General features: G+C 41.4%; 1 protein-coding gene across 2 annotated transcripts in view; it reads left to right on the plus strand.

Annotated features, from left to right (window-relative positions):
- Positions 1–20,595, plus strand: part of CREB5 (cAMP responsive element binding protein 5) — a 436,878-nt gene that overhangs the window by 91,103 nt on the left and 325,180 nt on the right. For both annotated transcript variants that reach the window (XM_010855407.1, XM_010855408.1), the window contains exon 4: positions 6,581–6,702. In XM_010855407.1, coding sequence (XP_010853709.1) covers positions 6,581–6,702 — 122 coding nt within the window. The remainder of the gene's footprint in view (positions 1–6,580; positions 6,703–20,595) is intronic.

Below are 20,595 nucleotides of genomic sequence, written 5' to 3' on the forward strand. Positions count from 1 at the left end.
AATTATGACTTAATGGCTGTTGGAACACTTAGGGTTAGGCCATGGCTGATAGTATGCAGGTGTGGAAAATATACTTGTATTTTTAAATCCATACCACTGTCTTCTGGAACCATGTGTTGTAAGAGATGCCCTTATCAGAGCATGCTCTGGTTGACTCATATCCTCTCTAAGGGTGTCTAGTCCACCAGCTCTCTACCTTGACAGTAAATGGATTGCAGCATGCTAGCCAAGAGTGTGAGAGTGTGTCTCACCTCTTACTGATCTGGATCACCCCAGTCCAGGTCAGTTTTTAAGTATCCCACAGCTATCGTTAAAAGCCAGAGTTGCTTTGGTTTGTCCCATAGGAGCACTGCCTCTTGGGACAGATGTCAGTGTCACTGAGAGGACCCTATTGCTCCTATTGTATATTCACACTCAATAAAAGGCACATTTGTTGCAAAGAAGCCTGTCTAGAATTCTGTGGAATTCTGTCAGTTGTTACTGATTATTGCTCTTATGAAGGATCATGTATTTTAAAATTCATTTAATGCAAACTTTCTTAACTAGAACTCTATTAAAATGCAGGTAAAGGATAAGAATATTTCTATGAAAGCATTGGTTGAAAATAGTGGGATAAATCTGACTATAAAAAGAATATTAAAAATCTCTAAGAGAGATGCCTTTTTTGAGAACCCTGCTGCTACTGCTAAGTCACTTCAGTCGTGTCCGACTCTGTGAGACCCCATAGACGGCAGCCCACCAGGCTCCTCTGTCCCTGGGATTCTCCAGGCAAGAACACTGGAGTGGATTGCCATTTCCTCCTCCAATGTATGAAAGTGAAAAGTGAAAGTGAAGTCGCTCAGTCGTGTCCAACTCTTCGAGACCCCATGGACTGCAGCCTACCAGGCTCCTCCATCCATGGGATTTTCCAGGCAAAAGTACTGGAGTGGGGTGCCATTGCCTTAACTCTTACTAAAATAGATAGGCTACTTCTAATATTTTTCTCTATTGATTTGAGCAGATTCTTAAGGAATTCCATTAAGCCATATTTTGTTGGCTGAAATTGAGTCACACAAATTATAAAAATGCATTGCCTTTTAAAAAATACCCTACAGTTAGAATGATCACTAGTTCAAACTGATCTTTCTAATAACTTGTCTGAATAAGTGAGGCTTTTATAGTATCAATTTAATACAGAATGATATAAAATTACTTTATAGAGTCCTTTAGTAATACCATAACTGAGATTATCAGACCAATAGGAAAAAAAATTTTGCTTAGGTGACTCACATTTTTTCTCCTCTGGTATATGATGGGAAATCTGCTTTTCCTTTTTTCTTAAATTGATGACTTGTCATCTTGCCTTTTTTATCATAAAAAAATGAAACATAGACAGACATATAACTCAAACACAGCTCTGAAACTGAATAAAGTAGCAACCTATTATTAAATGTAAACCAAACACTTTTTTATTTTTTTTATTTTTATTCTTTTCTGTTGAGACAGTTTTATTCTCAGCAAAATACACATGTACACATATACTATGACAGCAATTTTAAACTTTAAAATATATAGAAATTTCTTAGGGAAAAAAAAGGGGGACTTCTCTGGTCATCCAGTGGTTAGAACTTGGCGCGTCTAAGAATTGGGTTTCATGCTTTAGCTTTGTGCTTGTCATTTAGTCTTTGGAATAATCATATTTGCTGGGGCTGAAGCACTTGATGGTAGGCAGACTATGGATTGATTGAAAACTTAGTGAGTTGCTTTTTTTCCTAATATTTCTAGCCATACACTTGTGGTCCTTCCCAGGTGAGATGTAATGTGATGCAAGATTTTTTATCATAGAAATGATGGGTAAATTCCTAACTCATAATGCCACATTTGTGGTCCTTTTCCTGGAAGATGGGCAAATAGAGCCTCTGCTCTATTGGCAAATGTCCTTTACTGAGCTATTTACAGAGGCAGTGATTTTATGAGAAGATGCTCCATTTTCAAGAAATAGACTCATCATTCCAGGAAGGGCAGTAGATATTGAAATATGACAAACTTTACAAAAGATATTTTATCCCTTTTGGTGCAAATCTTTCTTGTCTGGTTGGTAAATATATCCCCAAGGATGCTTGAGAGGAGTAGAAGAGGCTATGATTTCTTGCTTGCACTGGCCCTGGGTGTCTAGGTCTCCTGAGACCTTGGCTTGATGTGCTCTTGGTAGACTGTGAGAAGGTGGCGCACAAGCTGCAGCTCCAATGCAGATTTACAAAGGTTATAGCTACAACTCAGGTAGCATTCAGACTCAAAAACTACTAACTTTTAGTTTGAGATTTGGGATTGAGAGTCTCCATCTTGCATTCAGATGGTCCCCACTGGAGTAAAAGCACTAAAAGAAAGGAGAGCAGAAGTCCTTAAATGATCATGTCAACTCTGAGTTCTGAATGGAACCAGTTCCTATAAATCCTTGGAGTTTAACTCATCACTACTGAACACACCTTCGATATTATCCACAGATAGAGCATCAGTCTATTATTATTCAGGACGTAGAAACTGCTGCCGCTATAGATAACTGGTGCATGCTCTTGGTTCTAAATAAGGCATAGATTACAAGAATTTTAACTTTGGCCATGGATATTACTCACTTATTTCTGGTCTGATCTCAGCTGGAATAGTTACTTGACAAGGCATTCATGTGGCCAAGAAACTCTGCCTCTTTTATTTAAGCTGCTGATAGATTTAGCTGTTCCCTCTTTTGAAGATTTGCACATTTCCTGGCTTACTTGGAACTGGTACCATGTGGGATCAAAGATGACTTGAGACCCTGTATTAATTCTAATAAATGTTAAAACAAAAGTTAAGCTCCATTTTCTGGTTCCTGTTGTAACTGGAAAGAATAGCTCATTCACAAGAAGAGAATGAATTAAATATTCAGAACAGTGTGCCTTATCTATTCCAAATGTGAATATAGATAAATGTTTTGCCTTCCCTTCACTCTTATCATACAGCAAAGAAAGTCACATTTGGTAACAACTCTGGGGCCCTCCTCTGGGTCTTTGGATCTGGGGAGGAGGGGGCCAGCTGTCTTTACTGCCCATGGCTCCTCTTGTTCCGCAGCTTGGTCTCCCTGTTGCTGCAGAGATGTTCATCATGATGGATGGCGCTGTTGCTACCCTGTACCATGCTCCTTCAGTCTCCTTGTTGATGTATGTGGGTGTATGTGGGTATCTGGGAATAATTTTGCTTTAGCAAAGATAGAAAACATCTCTCAACTTTGCTTGGGGCTTGGATCCCCAAATGCCAACCTGAATTCAATTTTATGGACCATCTCATGAACTTGTCCCAGAGTTCAGGAGTCTTATAGAGCTTCTAGGATTACTATTCTTTTTACCCAGAATCATGGCCCTCAACTTGTAAATCTCCAACATAGAAGCATAGAGAAATAAAAGGAAAAATAAAACCTGGCAAACTAAATTCCTATTGATGACAAGTGGTCTAATATTTCAGTTCTGTTATGTGATACTTTCTCAGGTTTTTTAGTCGCAAAAATGTTCTTACTGTATGGTGAAGAGTCTGTAGGCTTGGAGTGTAGTAGTGTAGTTCTATTGTGTGAAGGATATAAATGATTCCAAGATATTTCAGAAGAACCAAGGATTGTAAGGATTGTTCATTACCAATACAATTATATGACTCTATTTCTAAGTGGTGCCCAAGGTGAGTTTCAGTTTCCTTGTAAGTAAAATGGAGGAAGTAATTTTTACCTAATGTGGTTGGTGTGAAAATTAATGAAATGATGCAACAAAATACTTAGCAGTATGTTTGGCATGGAACAGTGTGAAAGGATTAGTTACTCAGTCTTTTCCTACTCTTTGCGACCCCATGGACTAAAACCCGCCAGGCTCCTCTGTCCATGGAATTCTCTAGGCAAGAATACTGGAGTGTATTGCAATTCCCTTCTCCATGGGATCTTCCCGACCCAGGGATTGAACCTGGGTCTCCTGCATGGCAGGCAGATTATTTACAGTTTGGAATGGAATAACCACCCAATAAATGTACAGCTATACACATGAACACACACATACTTTTATTTCCGCTCTCGGTTCTTGTCCACTTACACCCTCTGTTTATAAAACTCTGCTAGCCCTTACTCTGGCCCAATTTCTAGTATCTAACCAGTTGTTACTGGTGTTCCTGTCCTACTGTTCTTTATATGGTCATATGTATCTTTGACCTACTTCAGTGACTTTTGAAGGGAACCCAGTTATGGTGGTGATTTTATGATTCAAACCTTGTTTGAAAGATGATGAGCATGTCCAGAGAATGTAGGTAATTTTCCCTAAATCACACGATTATCAAATCTAGATTTCTGAGTTGTCAATGTTGTCTTTTACTCTTGTACCCAAGACCTTTGGACCTATAAGGAGAGTCTGGGCAAAGCATGGGGTTTAGATTGAGAAAGGATTATGGTCATGGGTAAGAGAGGACTTAATAGTGATAAGATGGTTATAAATCATGTGACCTTGTGCAAAGTAGTTATTTCTCCTGTTTTAAAATAATATGTACCCTGCTTACCTCATAGGATCTTGTGAGATCTGAGTCTAGACAATGTGGGTGAAAATGTTTGTGAACTGCAAAATGCTGCATAAATACTAATTTTCTTATAAACACATAACACTGTGTGGTATATATAACTGTTATAGATATGTATGGATATGTAGGTATATGTGTCCATGCGTGCTAAGTTGCTTCAGTTGTTGCTAAGTTGCTCTTTGTGACCCTACGGACTGTAGCCTGCCAGGCTCCTCTGTCCCTGGGATTCTCCAGATAACAATTTTGGAGTGGATTGCCATGCTGTCCTCCAGGGGATCTTCCCAACCTAGGGATCAAACCCATATCTCTTATGTCTCCTGCATTGGCAGGAAGATTCTTTGATGCTAGTGCCACTAGGGAAGCCCATGTAGGAATATATGTATAGCTTAATAAATGAATGTACATTTTAATAAAACCATTTTTAGCAAAACCCAATCCTTTGCATATCTTTTATCTGTATTGTCCAATTTATAATCATCTGGCTCTCCTACTGGCTCTCCATGTACTACAAAGGGAGCTCAGTATCTTGGAGAGTAGACTAAGAATGGGGAAGAATGCAGGTAGATATTTTGTTGCATTTGAATCCAAGTCAACCATTTGGGTCTTTAACAGGTAGGAAAGCCCCATGCCCATAGTGTATCAGGAGACATTGCCTTGGAAAAGCTCATTAAATGGAAATATCAAGTCTTTTTCAGCTTCATAGATATTAAGATTATTCTTTGACTTTCAGTGGATAATTTACTAAAATTAACTACTTTCTTTATGATTTAGAAAATGAAATAGGATTCTAGTTTCTGGTCATATAGGAACATATAAAGAGGATGCTGCAACTGCAATTTCATTGCAACTTGGGGACCTTCTGCAGTTGACTGGTATTGATGACTTAGAGGACTGTCCAGAAAGAGATTTGAGGCTGAATGTCGATTGCTGGACAAGTGTAATCCATCTAGCAGTGTCTGCCATAGACTCAGATGGGAATAATGCATGTACATAATGGAAATGGCACCAAGCCCTTGGTTATAATACCAGGGTTGCTACATCTACCCGGAAGATCTTGAATAAGACCCTTACTCACTCAGAGCTTCAGTTTTCTTCACTTGCAAAACAATTGACATGGCCAGGCTTCCCACTGGGAAGTGGTCCTCTCTGTTTTTTTAAATTTTCTGTTACTGAGAGAAGTGCAGTTAACACAATTTTATTCTTGTTCATGCAAGTATACTTTTTACTAGGAATATAACTATCTTTAATAACTACAAAAGTGTGATTCTACCCTGCTTACTTGTAGGATCTTGTGAGACCTAGAGTCTAGAGAATGTGTACATAATATTAAGACACAAACAGTGGCTTCAGATCCTCCAGTTTTTGAAGTAGTAAACTCTCCAGACCATCAAGAATATGAAAGAAATTCTATTCCTTTTTAAATGTCTTCTCTGAACATTCTTTTGGCTATAGCAGAGGAAAATAAAATTAATAATTTTTGAGAGATGGAAGCTGAATGTGTTTGTCTTGGAACCATTCATCATCCTTCTGTGACTCTCAAAATGACAGAGAGAATTGCTAAATCTTTATTCTCCATTAAGAAAAAGGAATCAAATGAGTGCTTCCCTCTTTTTGTTTAATATAAACATTTATTAAATATTTTATCCTCCCAGCTCCCTAAAGTCAGGCTTAACATTGACTCTAGATTTTTGGGGGCCTTATTTTAGCAAAATTGTTTTTTCCAATTAAAAAGTTCTACACATTGCAACATGTATTCAAATGATATGAACCCCAGAAAGTCAACAGTGGCATCTCCTCACCTGAAGTTTTCCATAGGGAACCCCTACACATCATATTCTTTCTCTGGGCTTTATGGTTTTATTTTATTTCATATTCTAATTTTATGTAAAGGGCTGGAAAGTTATGGATTGCCACTCGGCATCGTCATTAAGGCCAGTGGAGGGGATTAGTGAATTTAGGTCCTGCATGCCATTGGCTTTTGAGGAAAAGATTCCCTGTCTAATCACTTGGTCTTTGTTTTCAGATCAAACTCCAACCCCAACTAGATTCCTGAAGAACTGCGAGGAGGTGGGGCTCTTCAGTGAGTTGGACTGCTCCCTAGAGCATGAGTTCAGGAAGGCTCAGGAGGAAGAGAGCAGCAAGCGGGTAGGTTCACTTGGATGCCTGGACAAGTGTTTTCTCTAGTACCTGCTAGACACGTCTGTGTTGAAACTAGGTGGCATTGTTGTGCTGATGTGGCTCTAAAACAGCATTTTATCCATTTACAAGTGCTTTAGGTTTTTTTTTTTTTAATGGATGAATCTCTGGTTGTGGTAGAAAAATCATGGGAAAAGCAGATTATATGAAATATGGAATTCAAGCCAAAAATTATCCTGATTTTTTTTTTTTAATTGGAGGATAATTGCTTTATAGTGTTGTGGTGGTCTCTGCCATACATCAGCATGGATCATAATTATTCTTGACTTGAGTCAGATAAACTCATGGAATTTTCCATTCAAAACTAGTTGTTTTACTTTGCTGAATAATAGCAAGATTTGTATGGGTGGTAAGTGCAGAAGACAGGGACCAGAGGGTAAGATGACAAGTGAAGGATCATAGCAGTAGGAGAGAGGATTTCATCTGATCTTGACCCAGGCTATAACTGTCTGATTTCTGTCATCTTCCTGGTGTCTGTTTACTGCATTTCACAGTTCCTTCTTGGTCATAGTATCGTGTATTTGTTGTTGTTGAAAATAATAGGTTTACTATAAGTGTGCATTATTTGTTCTTACAAATGTAGAAAATCTACTTTATGAATCCCTCCAGAATATACTCTTTTTTTTATTGTTGTGTTGGCATTTAAAAATCACTCTATCAGATTAAGGAAAAGAAATGGAGGCACAAGTAAATAAGATAATGAAGCTTTTTAGTATTTTTTAGTTTGTTTTTATAGACCATTATTGAATGCCCACAATGTCCTAAACAACAAATTAGACATATCCTGTGACCAGAGACTTAAACTGTGAAAGCTGGTTGAAAGGAGGTACCAGCTACATTGTAATGGATTCTGAATTTCCAGCTGTTCCATCGAGAGAAGAAATTTTAAAAGGCTCTGATATTTCTCTAAGTGTTTCAAAACCTTTGAATCTCCCTCTATGTGAAATTATAATAATCCCTCTCCACCAGATTTTTCATGTCACATTCTCACATCACAATAGCCAAGGGTCTGTATTCAGTCTGTATTGCTTTAGGAAAAATCCTGAAAATAGGTTACAAGAGGGATATAAAATCTCAAGCAACTCATTTTATTTATAATTAGTTATTCATACTTGACCATCTCCTACTTCCCCAGCCCCAACCCAGTGGTGAAGGGCCTTTTTTCTCTTTTTTTAAAACAAACACTTATTTAGCACTTATTTGCCAGATGCTGTTCTGAGTACTTAAAATTTTTAACTAAATAAAAATAGAAGGCATGCATTCTATATTTCATTGCAATAGAAATAGATTTTTAAAAACCATAAAAATAGCAAGGAAGAGAGGAACAAAAAAGTCTAGTAAATTTACTCTGGTTGAGTAATAAATTTAGCTCTCCTGATGGACATGACATATGTAGACAACTGAGAGATTAAGTTCATTCATTCCTTGAGATAGTTAAGATTGGCTTCTTCCGAACTATAAGTAAGGTGTATACTTGGTCCATATTGTCTTCATTCTGACAGGAGGGTTTTAGTCAAAGTGTATGCCCTTGATTTTCTTGAAGATATTTACCAAGAACAGCAGCTTTAGAAGCCCATGATGGGCTTGTGGTTTTAGATCTTCTTTGCATAGTACTCACCATCTCCTATATGAAGCCCCAGGGGAGGAAATTCTTACAGATCTGAATTCCAGGAAATGGTTTGCTTCCCCTGAGGAACCGAAATATTTTCTCCTTGTGGACATGAGAATTCTTAAACCAGTTCTGTTTCTCTTTTTGCTTTGACTGCTTGATTAACACGAGGCCAAACTGACTGTTTTAACTTTGAGAACTTTTTAGAACACGGTAATGAGCATTTTACTTCCCCACAGACTAGACTTTCAGTTCCAGTTTATATTTCCTCTGGTCCCAGTTTTTAATGTAGAATGACATTTTCATGATCTACGTTTTTTTTTTGTGTGTGTGAGTTGCTTTTGATTCTCTGCGAGTTGACTACAAAAAAGTGTTAAAATATTCAGGCAAACAAAGTTGAGGACTACTGCCATTGAAGAACTATGTTTTTCTTCTCTTTCCAATGTTGCTCTTAGCAACATTAGTCATGTGATGACTTTGAGAAGGGTATGTGGGTGGGGGATCCTGCATCCAGCTTCCCCCATGGTTTTGGGGTGGGCCCCTCAGATGACCAGTGTCTCACACCCCAACTTCACTTGCACGCACTGGAAGTTGGAAAGCATTCAGACTGTTGAAGTTTGTTCTTCCACTGCCTTGTTCAAACCAGTGGGCCAAATCCAGCCTCAGTGGCCATGACTACACAAGTAGGCACTTTCTTGAGGCCTAAGGCAGGGTGACTCATCCAACGGCCAAATGAGCTGTGTTGGTGACTTCTTGTGTATGTTGGTGTGTTGGTGATTTCCTTGGAAGCCACATGATGGGGAAATGAGGAGTAGGAGATGCTCTCTCATCTGCCAACATATTTCTACTCATCCCTTCATCCACATTTCTCTAGCTTCCAGCATTCTTGGCACACTGTCACCACCAGCTCCTGCTTCATTTATTTGTTCCCCACTTGAATAGTAGGAATACAAGTTCTTTTTTAAAAAATATCTTTTGGTTGGCAGGCGTGTGGGATCTTAGATCCCTGATGAGGGAGTAAACCTGTGCTCCCAGTATTGGAAGCATGGAGTCTTAAACAACGAACCCCCAGGGAAGTCCTGGAATACAAGTTCTTTTTTCAGGGCATACCTTGTCATCATTAAGTTCTGTCTCCTCCTTCGTCCCATTTGCTGCACATTCAGATAACAATTACTTTTTAATTCTACATTTCAACTCTCTTTGAATTTATTTTCCTCTGAAACTGTTAATAGAAGATTTGCATTAGTTCCCTCATGCTAAATCACTTCAGTCGTGTCTGAGTCTTTGTGATCCTATGGACCATAGGCTTCCAGGCTCCTCTGTCCATGGGATTCCCCAGGCAAGAATGGAGTGGGTTGCCAGCCCTCTTCCAGGGGATTCTCCCAACCCAGGGATCAAACCCATGTCTCCTATGTCTCCTGCATTGGCAGGTGGGTTCTTTACCACTAGCGCCACTTGGGAAACCCATTAGTTCCCTCAGCGAGTTTTATTTTGTAAAGTGGGAGATGGATTTGTTTATATGGAAAATTTGGTTTAAAAAGATTTTTGCTTGAACTTGCTAAATACTTTATACAAAAATGTTAGGAAGACTGAGCTTGTCCTTTCCTCCACCTTTAAAATTCTAGCTGAAGTTTGGTCTAGAAAATTTTATCAAAGAGCAAATAGGGAGCTGATCGTTGTTTAGCCCGTCTGTCAGGAAAAATTCTGTTCGACAGACTATCTTTAATCCTGATACATTTCCAAAAGCATCCCAATATATGTATAGAGTGAGGACAGGCTAGAGGCAGGTAATGACCAATGGAAAAGCCCCAGTGTCTGTATCCACAGCATGTATTATATAGCAGATGATGCATTCCATAATTGCCTCAACCTTCCACCTTAGCATAAACCCATAGCTTCAAAACTCTTTAATTAGAGATATACTTTTTCTCTTGAAAGAGCATGCCTCACTAGCAGTATCACGGATCTCAACTTGCCTAGTCAGGCTAGTGCATGTCCTGAAACAGATGAGAAACTTTTGTTCATCATTTATTCACGCAATAAATATTTTTGAGAGCCCTTCACGTGCTAGGCACTGTCCAAGGCACTGGTGAATATGCTATGGACTAAAGCTGATTTTAAAACAGAAAACAAAAAATCCCTGACTTCAGGTTGCTCACTTCTCATGGGCAAGACAAACAGTAAACAAGTAAAAACATTAGCATATGTAACATGTCCGAAGGTGATAAGTGCTGTAGAGAAAAACATTTCAGGGAAGGGGCACAGGGAGGTTTAGGGAGTGATCTAGGGGGCATCACTGGTGAGTGGACATGCAGCTGTGACCCGAAGGAGGAAGAAGTCAGAACCAGGTGTGGACTGGGGAGGAGAGTAGAGAGAGCAATAAGTGCAATGCCCTGAGGCTGGAGGTGCTCTTCGCTGGAGGAACAGCAAAGAGCAGGGTGTGCAGTGATGGGCAGAGTGGGCATGCAGGATCATATCCAAGAAAGCTGAGTAGGCTTCAGTCTGAGTGAGATGGAGAACTATACTACTAAGTCACTTCAGTCGTGTCCGATTCTGTGTGACCCCATAGACGGCAGCCCACCAGGCTCCCCCGTCCCTGGGATTCTCCAGGCAAGAACACTGGAGTGGGTTGCCATTTCCTTCTCCAGTGCATGAAAGTGAAAAGTGAAAGTGAAGTCGCTCAGTCATGTCCGACTCTTCGCGACCCCATGGACTGCAGCCTTCCAGGCTCCTCCATCCATGGGATTTTCCAGACAAGAGTATTGGAGTGGGTTGCCATTGCCTAGAACTATAGGACAACTGTAAGGAGAGGTATCATAGCATCTGACTTACATACGGCAGATCTCCTATATACAAACAAGTTCCATTCCCAGAGAGCGTTAAGTCCAATTTGTTTCTAAGTCCAATAAAGTTAGCCTAGATACCCAACTAACACAATCACTTATATAGTACTGTACTGTAATAGGTTTCACACAATAATACATAAACAACAAACCCCCCAAATAAAGAAAATATTTTAAATCTTACAGTACAGTACCTTGAGAAGTTCAGTAGTACAATACAACAGCTGGTACTTCTTGGCAGTGCCAGCTATATCACCACTGCTTTTATACATGTTTGTGGACATCCTGGGCTTGAAATAAAGATACTGCAGTACTGAAATCTATACAGTACTCTACGGTAAAGTACAGAAAAGCACAACCACCTGTAGAGGATGCACACATGTGACAGTATTACCCCAGACATGGGAACTAACCGACATGATTGGACATGCAAATACATGTTCGAATCTTTGAAATTTCACAACTTGAAGGTTTGTATATAGGGGACTTACTGTGTAAGAAAGTTTACTTGGCTGCCAAGTTGAAAGTAAATTGTTGGAAGGAAATAGCAAAGTGAGACCAGTTAGGAGGGTGTTCAAAGAATCTAGGTTAAAGATGATGGCAGATTGGTCCAAGGTGCAGATGGAAGAGGTGGTTAGATTCTGGATTAATTTGAAGATAGAGCCAACAGGAATTGGTGATGGATTAGGTCTGGGAAGTAATAGATGGAATTCAGGATAAAACTAGGTTTTTGACAGCAGCAACTGAAAGGATGGAGTTGCCTGTGGGAGAAACAAGTTTGCAGGGCAAATTGAGGAGATTGTTTGCAAACTTGTTAAGTGGAAATATCTACTGGGCAGATGAATATATAGATATGTCATACAGGACCTGTCTAAAGATATAAATTGGTGGGTCATTGGCATGTTGTTATTGTTGTTTAGTCACTAATTCGTGTTCAGCTACTTTGCAACCCAATGGACTGTAGCTTTCCAGGCTCCTCTATCCATGGGATTTCCCAGACAAGAATACTGGAATGGGTTGCCTTTTCCTTCTCCAGGGAATCTTCCTGACCCAGGGAATCTTCCCAACTCAGGGATCAAACCCATGTCTCCTGCACTGGCAGGCAGATTCTTTACCATTGAGCCACCTGGGAGATGGTGTTTAAATGCATGAGACTCAATGGAATGACCTGGGCAGGGGTGAATGGAGATGAGGCAGAGAAGAGGTCTGAGTATGGAACTTGGCAGAGTCCTCCAGAATCCTCCAAGACAGTCTTCAATTCTCCTCAGTGGTCAAAGATGACATAGAAGACTATGAGACATGGAGAGTTAAGTATGGGAACCCAGGCAGTAATACTGAATAGATACCAGTAACTGACAATCTGCATGTTGATATCATGTTCCACATTAGTGGAAAAAACAAAAATAAAAGATTTTTTTAAAGTATGAATTGACCTTTCACATTTGATTTCTTTTTCTACAAAAGAGCTCCAACAGTGCCTCTCTAGGAGGAGATAGCTTCCTCATGTGATAACAGTTGTGTGTGTGTGTGTGTGTGTGTGTGTGTGTGTGTAAGAGGAGTTGAAAGTACTAGAAATGAACTCCTTTATCTTGCTGAGAGAAATATAACATTACAGCCTAACATAGTGAAGGACCCTGAAGATGAAAAGCACAGTATATAAGTGCTAAGTGTTGTTATTCTCCCCTAGGACCTAAATCTGACTCATTATGCTGATGCAGCAATAGCAAATTAGGACATTTCCATCCTCTAGAATTCCTACCCAAATGATGAAAAGTGCAATCTATTCCCAAAGGGTGTTGACTGTTTAACACATGGGAACAGGGGACAAGCTACAATCTTAAGATCTTGGATCCCAGCTCAACAGGAGTCATGGAACAGGGCATGGCCAGGTCAGCCTCAGCTCAGAAAAGTCAGCTGCTCAATCTGATTATATTCTGTACCTGGAAATCATGTTACCCGACACCACCAGTTACTTGGGGAGAGAGCACAGAGAGGGAGGTGCTTCGCCTTCGTTACAGTCTTGCTGTATCAGCTACTAGTGGGCATGGTTGCTCTCTGGGGGAGGTGTGAGTGGCAACGTGTGGGTGGCACCAGGTGAAAAATAAGAGATAGCAAGTTGAGAAAACTTGCAACAGCTGTATATTTCCAGTTATGTTAATATGTTGCTTCTATATTTGTGCAATACAGCCCCTCTCCCTGCCTTTTCTCCCCAGCCCATGCCTTACAAGTCTGGAGAAAAAGAAAATTCTGAAATCTAAACTTGGTTTTATCCTAGGTTTGAAAATGCCACCATGTTCTCTAAATTCTAATAGATGAAATTGTTTTTCATCTTTTCGTGCCTTTAAAAAAAAAATCAGCATGACTGAAAGGAAACACCCATTGGGAACATTATGAGAGGTGACGGCCTATTTCTTCCCCCACCCGAATAACTGGAAAATCTAACCCTTATATCTTAAGGATTCTCTTGTCCTCCTCCTCCATTTCAGCACACTAGTCATGTAAGCACTTTCTGCTTTCTCCTTATAGATTTAAATTTTGCCCTTAGCTTAGATGGAATTTGATGCTAGAAGAGAAGTTGGCTTGGTCTTTGCCTCCCACTCAGGGGAATGACTAAACCAGTGGATGAACTGGAAGCTAGTTCATGAGTTTTGGTTCCCTGGGATTTAGGATTAATGACCACAATCTCAGTAGAGATTATTAAGAGTTGGTATCCACTTCCACATATGTCCACGAATCATGAGGTGATCTCAGGCTCAGCCTCAATTTACAATGGAGTGGAAATGGAAAACAACTCATAGAGTTTTTTTTTTTTTTTCATCTGTCTTGTGATGTGAGGGTTTTTTTTTTGTTTTGTTTTGTTTTGGTGGAAAGTCAGGTATCCTCAGAGTTGCAAAATCCATCATCTTTGCCTTGCAAAGAGTGAGCACATAAAATCAAGTCCCTTTTACATGAGTGATGAGGAAGGCCCATGGCTTGGAGGAGAACTGACCCAGATGGGTACTGGGAGTTTGCTCATCTCCTCCCTTAGACAGTTTGTATATTTGTCTAACTTGGACCTTAATGGATGAGTCTTCACAACATAACCTTCACATTATAGACAAACATCTCTTGAGACTGAAGGTTTACTTTCTAATGCTAAATCATCTGTCCATTCATGGTTCTGCCTTTAGCCAGTGTTAGGAGCCAAATTATTAGGGAATGGTGGTATTTATAATGGCAAATAAATGTCTCTTAGCTTGTGAATGGCAGATTTTATTGTCCTTGAGTTGATTTTCTTTTTTGTCATGGGTCTTATTTATATTTGCTTTCACATGATGTTTGTTCTGGCAAGATTGAAGTATCTGCCCGAATCTTTCTGAGAACCAAACGAGGTTTTCAGAGGCTTAAGTTTGATTAGAAAGATTTGTATTCATTCCATGCAGAAATGAGTATTCTCCTAAGAGGTGCTGATGTTGTCATTTGAAGGTGTGAAGTAGAAGAGATTTGGAAGATTGGCTTAAAAGATACAGCATGAAGATTGCTAGAGGAAACTTGGCATTGATTTTGGGAACCCCTATTTGTGTTGGAAATGTTGAGGAATACAGCAGTATTTTCTCACACCAGGATTTCCTGTTCAGTTGTGACTAGGTATGGTAATAATCAAAGTATTTCTATACCTTTGAAGCACATCTGACACCTCTGACATTTTGAACATGTTGTTAATGATAACTTTGATTTTGGTCCCTTTTGTTAACAGGGAATAATTATAGGTGGTTATGGCAGTGCTATGTTCCCCATGTTAAATACAGAAGAATAAACTACTTAGAGACAAGACGAGTTGATAGGTGCTCATTAGAGGGGGCCAGCGGCAGGGATGATGTGTTCTGGCTCTTCTCCTACCTTCTCTGTCCTCTCTCTATTTCCTTGTGTTTTGCTGTATCCACTTCCAGGTGGTTTTGTTTACACCTTCTCTTCAGAAAACTCATAGGTTCTCATAACCCAACCATCAACTCTACCCAACAGTTCCTTTATCTGTGTGTCTAGTCCTTAGCATCTCTACTCTCCAGCTGTTACTAGCATTCTCACTTGAATATGCCCCTGGTGTTTATAACTCATTATGCCCAGTACTGTGCCCAAAGCTCTCCTGTACAAACTCATGGCCACGATGAGCCCCACCCTTTGTCTGGGTCTGTCAGAGGCACAGTTCATCCACCTTGTGCGTGCATGCTAAGTCCCTTCAGTTGTGTCTGACTCTGCACGACGCTATGGACTACAGCCTGCCAGGCTCCTCTGTTCAAGGGATTCTCCAGGGAAGACTACTGGAGCGGGTTGCCATGCCCTCCTCCAGGGAATCGTTCTGAGCAGGGATCAAACCTGTGTCTCTTATGACCCCTGCATTGGCAGGCGGATTCTTTACCACTAGTGCCACTTGGGAAGCCCTCATCCATCTTAGGGGGCAGCTTTATCTCCTCTCCATCCATTGCCCCCCTCACTGGGTCCCATCAACTTCCTTAGGCCAGTGTCCTCATGTCTTCTCTTTATTTTCCATTTCTATCACTTCAAGTCTAGCCCGTCATTACTTCCTACTGAGTTACTCCTGAGCATTCTAAGATGTTTTGACTTTTAACCCAACTTTAAAGAGATACCTAGATTTAAGTATTATCACAAAATTAGATATATTTTTTAACAAATGGAAACAAACTGAAATGTTTATCTGTTAAAAAAAAAAAAATTGCTGTTGAAAGTGTTTGCCTCTTACTTGTGGTTAAGTTGAAAGTTCCTCCAGGTATTGTCTTTGTTAACAGGTAGAGGGGTTGGTGTAGGATGTCATCAGTATAAAAGGGAGTGCGTTGGGACCTGTTAAACACAGCTATGATTCTAGGAGACTCTAGGCATGGACTGCATCTAGAAGTTCCTAAGCAGAGATGGGGCTTCCCAGGCGGCAGTAGTGGTAAAGAATCTCCCTGCCAGTGCAGGAGAAGCAAGAGATGTGCGTTTGGTCCCTGGGTCAGGAAGATCCCCTGGAGTAGGAAATGGCAACCTGCTCCAATATTCTAGCCTGAAAAATCCCATGGGCAGAGGAGGCTGGTGGGCTACAGTCCGTGGGGCCTCAAAGAGTTGGACATAACTGAGCGATCGAGCACATATACCACACGAACGCACACAAAAGCAGGGATGGGGTGGGATGGGAAGAGGCACTTAAAAAATGACTAAGAAAAGAAGCTGAAAATGGCCCCAAACACAATGGAGCCCTGATGCTCCCCAGGCAACCCAGACTCGGATTGTGCAGATGGCTTGTTTGGCCTGCTTTCCCATCAGGATGCCTGACTGTAGCTGAAAATTAGCCCGATTGAATTATTTGTCTGGGAGGCTACTCACTAAAATAATTACGAATCTCTTCTCTTTAAGAGTCGAGAAAAGGACAGCTTTTCCCAGCTGGAGACTTTCTCATGGGGTAGTTTTCCCATTTGGGGTTTGGTTGGGATCTCAGCTGATTATAGTCACTATTTACCTGTCTAGAAGGTAGTATAGCCAAGCTGGGATTTCAAAGTACTAACTCAAGTGGAATCACAATGGCGAATGGACACTGTCCTCTGAAAGAATCTATTTGTAGCTATGAGTGATTCCGAACTCAAAACCCACCAGATGGGTTGGTGGGTGTGTACCTGGGGCAGGCGGCTTTGCATCTGCTGAGGGAGTGAGTCTTGTCCTCCATGAGGCCCTGCATTCATGCTTCTGAAAGCAAGCAGGGAAACAGATCTGGTTTCTGGGCTGGATTAAAACAAAAGGACTAAAAGATGAAGCTTCTGTTCTAGGCAAAAAAACAACACTCACATTTAGAAAATTGGACCACATGTTAGTTGGCGCTGAGAGTCTGCAGCTAAGAATCACTTACCTGGGCCCCTCACAAAGACATGAGAAAAAAATTGACCCCGTGAAAGAGAAAAGGAAAGGAATATAATAGTTGTGAGAGTCTCTGCTTGCATCATCTCATAAATCCAGGTGAACGTTAAGTGTGGTTAGGAGCAGGTATGGGAGTGATTTCCTCTGGGAACTCCGCTTTAGCATTTGTGTGCTGTTAAGTTATTTCCATACTGATAAGGCTGAGGCCAGGAACTGAGATTCCATACATTCTTCCTGTCCATATTTCCAGCACATTGACTGTCAACTCAAACCTGGGGTATTGACTGATTTTAGCGCCAGAATCCTGGAGGGACATTTTCCTTGTTTAAACCAACTACCACCGAAACCCAAAAGCCTAGGGGTTTATGAAATGGTGGCTTTTCTCCCCTGGTAACACCTTCCTACACTTCGAGGAGCTGGCTGTCCTGCTGACCCAAAGGGGCTCATAAGCTATTTGGATTGGAGTGGGGTCAGGACATTCCCTGGGTAGTCAGGCACAGTGTCACCTGCTGGTGCTTCACTCTAGGACTAGGATGATCCTCACATCCCAGGAATATCGACTGCAGTCTTCCCCAGAACACTGCTGGGCTTCCCTTTGTTCTCTGCTTTCTGGGATATGAAAGTCTATTTCTAGCCCAGGTGAACTTGGGGCTCTTCTATCTGATGGGGCCAGTTTCTCATTTGTCTCTAGAGTGAAATGAAATGCTGAAAGGTCTTTACATTCAGTGTGTCCTCTAAGGACACGTTTTCTAATAAAACTCACTAGCACTGGCAGAATCAGACTCTTGTGTACATAGATGATGTTTTGCCTTTTGACCTGAAGGTGAATGTGAGCTGTTTTATTGGACAGCTTTGGTGCTAGAAGGATGGATCTTCCCACCTGCAAGCTCTCCCTTCATCATCTGGCTTGGTGGATGCTTCCCCAGTCTTCTTTGTGAAGTGGGGTGAACCCTGCATTTGGGTTCCATGTGGCTGCAGCCCAAGCATCCCTGAGATCTGAGTCATGGGCAGAGCACACCATCTGTTACATGAAAACTTTGAAAGCTGATCACAGTGCTGACCGCTCCTGCCAGAGCTGGTGCCAGGTGCCTCTGTTCTCTGTGGCTTTATGTTTGGGTGGGGACTTATTTGGGCTCTGCAGACAGTCCAGTCCCCAAAGAAGAAAAGCAGTCATGTTTTTTGTGTGCTTGTCCAGGTGATTGACTACAGATGATGCAGTGCCCGGCATTTTGAATCATAGCCGCTCTCAAAGAAGTCATCCCCTTCCTGGCTTCTCTTGGAATTTCTTGCTATGCACAGAGCTTAGGAACTTTCCCAGAGGATTTATGAATGTGAGCAATTGCTGGATTCGTTGGCACAGTTGGTTCAGGCATTCCTGTACTTTTCAGGGCAAGCCTGGAATCTGCTGTGCTCTCTGATGCAGAGTGCCTATGAACCCCACCCTTCCAGCCCCATTTGATTGGTCCCCAAGTGACCGAAAGGGAGCAACACAGTCCCAAATCCTGGCAGCCGCTCTTGTGGTGTGCTGTGCCAAAATGTGACTTGCACCCTGCTATCTCTGTGCGGCTGGTCCCCCTGAAAATGGCTTCCCGGCTCCTCCTGCACTCACTGCAAAAGCCCCGGTGTGGATTGTGGAGAAGTAAGGCGGAGTGTTGTCTAAATTTAGGATGAGAGCAAGAAATCCAGACTCCGTCCCATCACTTTCTAAAAGTCACGTGTGACTTTATTTTCTCACCAGTAAACTGGACTTTTTAGCTACCTTGGACATACGTAGTTCAAATATATTGATATCTAGAGCATAGAAAATAAAGCTAATTCTTAAGTAGATGGTGTTAGATTCACATACTACAATTGCGTCTCACCTTGTACTTTTTTTTCTGCTGTTGCCCTAAAGAAGTGTCCTGAAAGGGGTTCTGGGCCAGAAATCCAAGTGTGCTTTCACAGAGTCAGCTCAGCACTAGTGATGTCGCAGCGTCAAAGAGCGTTTCTCCCCTGCACAGCGGGAGGAGGGGAACAGCTCCTTGATCCAGATTTCTGCTAGACATTTTTATCTGTATCATAGTAATGCACACATTCACAAGTACATGTCTTAGGCAAAGTGGGCCATTAGGCTTTGTGAATAAGTCCTTGCTTTTCTGACTACTACTGTGGATTGCTCCCTGTGTCCAGTTCAACACCAGATAAAAGAGACTTTTGATGTCCCAAGTACAGCTGCCTGCTGCCCTCTGATTTTGAAGGCAGCATGCCTGATCTGTCCCTCAACTGGGTGTGAACTTAGGGGTGATTTCCCATTAACGGTGATGGATGTGCACAGATACAAACACTCACACACACACACACACACACACCCTCCCATGGACCCCCTTGTGACCAGAAGCACATATTGCCAGACAGCTGGCCAGGGCCAGGGGTGCAGTCTGTGATCACAGGAGAGAGGAGCTGCTTTGACCTCATTAGTGCCGTTCTCCTAATTGAGTCTAGCATTCACAGACTATAGCTATAGTGCATTTTACACTATAGTGTAAATTTACACTATAGTGCATTTACTATAGTGCATTTACTATAGCTATAGCCGGGTGCATTTTACAGAGAAAAATCTGTTAATAACATTGGTTGAAGAGTCCAAGCACTATTTGCTCTTGTGAGATTTTAGGTGTTGCCCCTCCTAACGTCTACTGCCTTTCAGCAGAATCTGATGATGCTACAACAAGCATGCCTGAATCAACAGTGGTTTGTGGCTGTCAGAGAACACGGAGATCACACATTTCTATCTCGGTCAAACTGAAAGTATAGAGAAAAGCCCGAGAAATGCTTACAGAACAGGGGACATCCTATATGTCTCTGATCTGAGCCTACAGGTGGGTGTTAGAAGGGAGAGAATATGACGGAGGCTTTGGGTATATGTTAGGAATGACTTGAAAGGAAGTTTGCCAGTCAAATACTTTACCTGGACTCTGTGGGATTTATTCGTCCTCTGGACTTACTGGCTTTTAATTAAAGAGTAAATTCCACTCCAGGAGAACCATGCCCTGTGCATATGGAATGGTTGATTCTCTATAGTTCTCAAACATTTGTTGATGGCTTACTCTGCTCACAACTCTTTCACCCAGCTCCTGCTCCTTCATTTGGAAGTCCTAGCCCTGACTTCTTCATCCCCTGTTGGGGGTGGGGGATGTTTGTCAAGCCCTTTTCATGGGTGACCCTGAGACCATCTGCCATATTAGCCAGCCAGAGAATGAGGTCTAGACCAAGATAACTAATATTTTCATTTGTCTTTGCATTCCATAGAAAAGAATTAAGAGACCAATTCTGATTCTTCAAGTGGTCTTCGTTTTCTACATTCCCCCTCACACACCCCAATAGAGGTAACCTGCGCCCCGTGCCAAATGCCTTTCCCAACAGCTGTTTGGTGATTCTGTGTCACTGGGCTCACTGTAAAATCAGGCATATCCTTTTAATTACCTGTTCATATTTCAGCCATGCTGAGCTCCATGGCACTGAGAGAGG

This window comes from Bison bison, unplaced genomic scaffold (genome assembly GCF_000754665.1).
Source record: "Bison bison bison isolate TAMUID 2011002044 unplaced genomic scaffold, Bison_UMD1.0 scf7180017864364, whole genome shotgun sequence".
Lineage (NCBI taxonomy): Eukaryota > Metazoa > Chordata > Mammalia > Artiodactyla > Bovidae > Bison > Bison bison.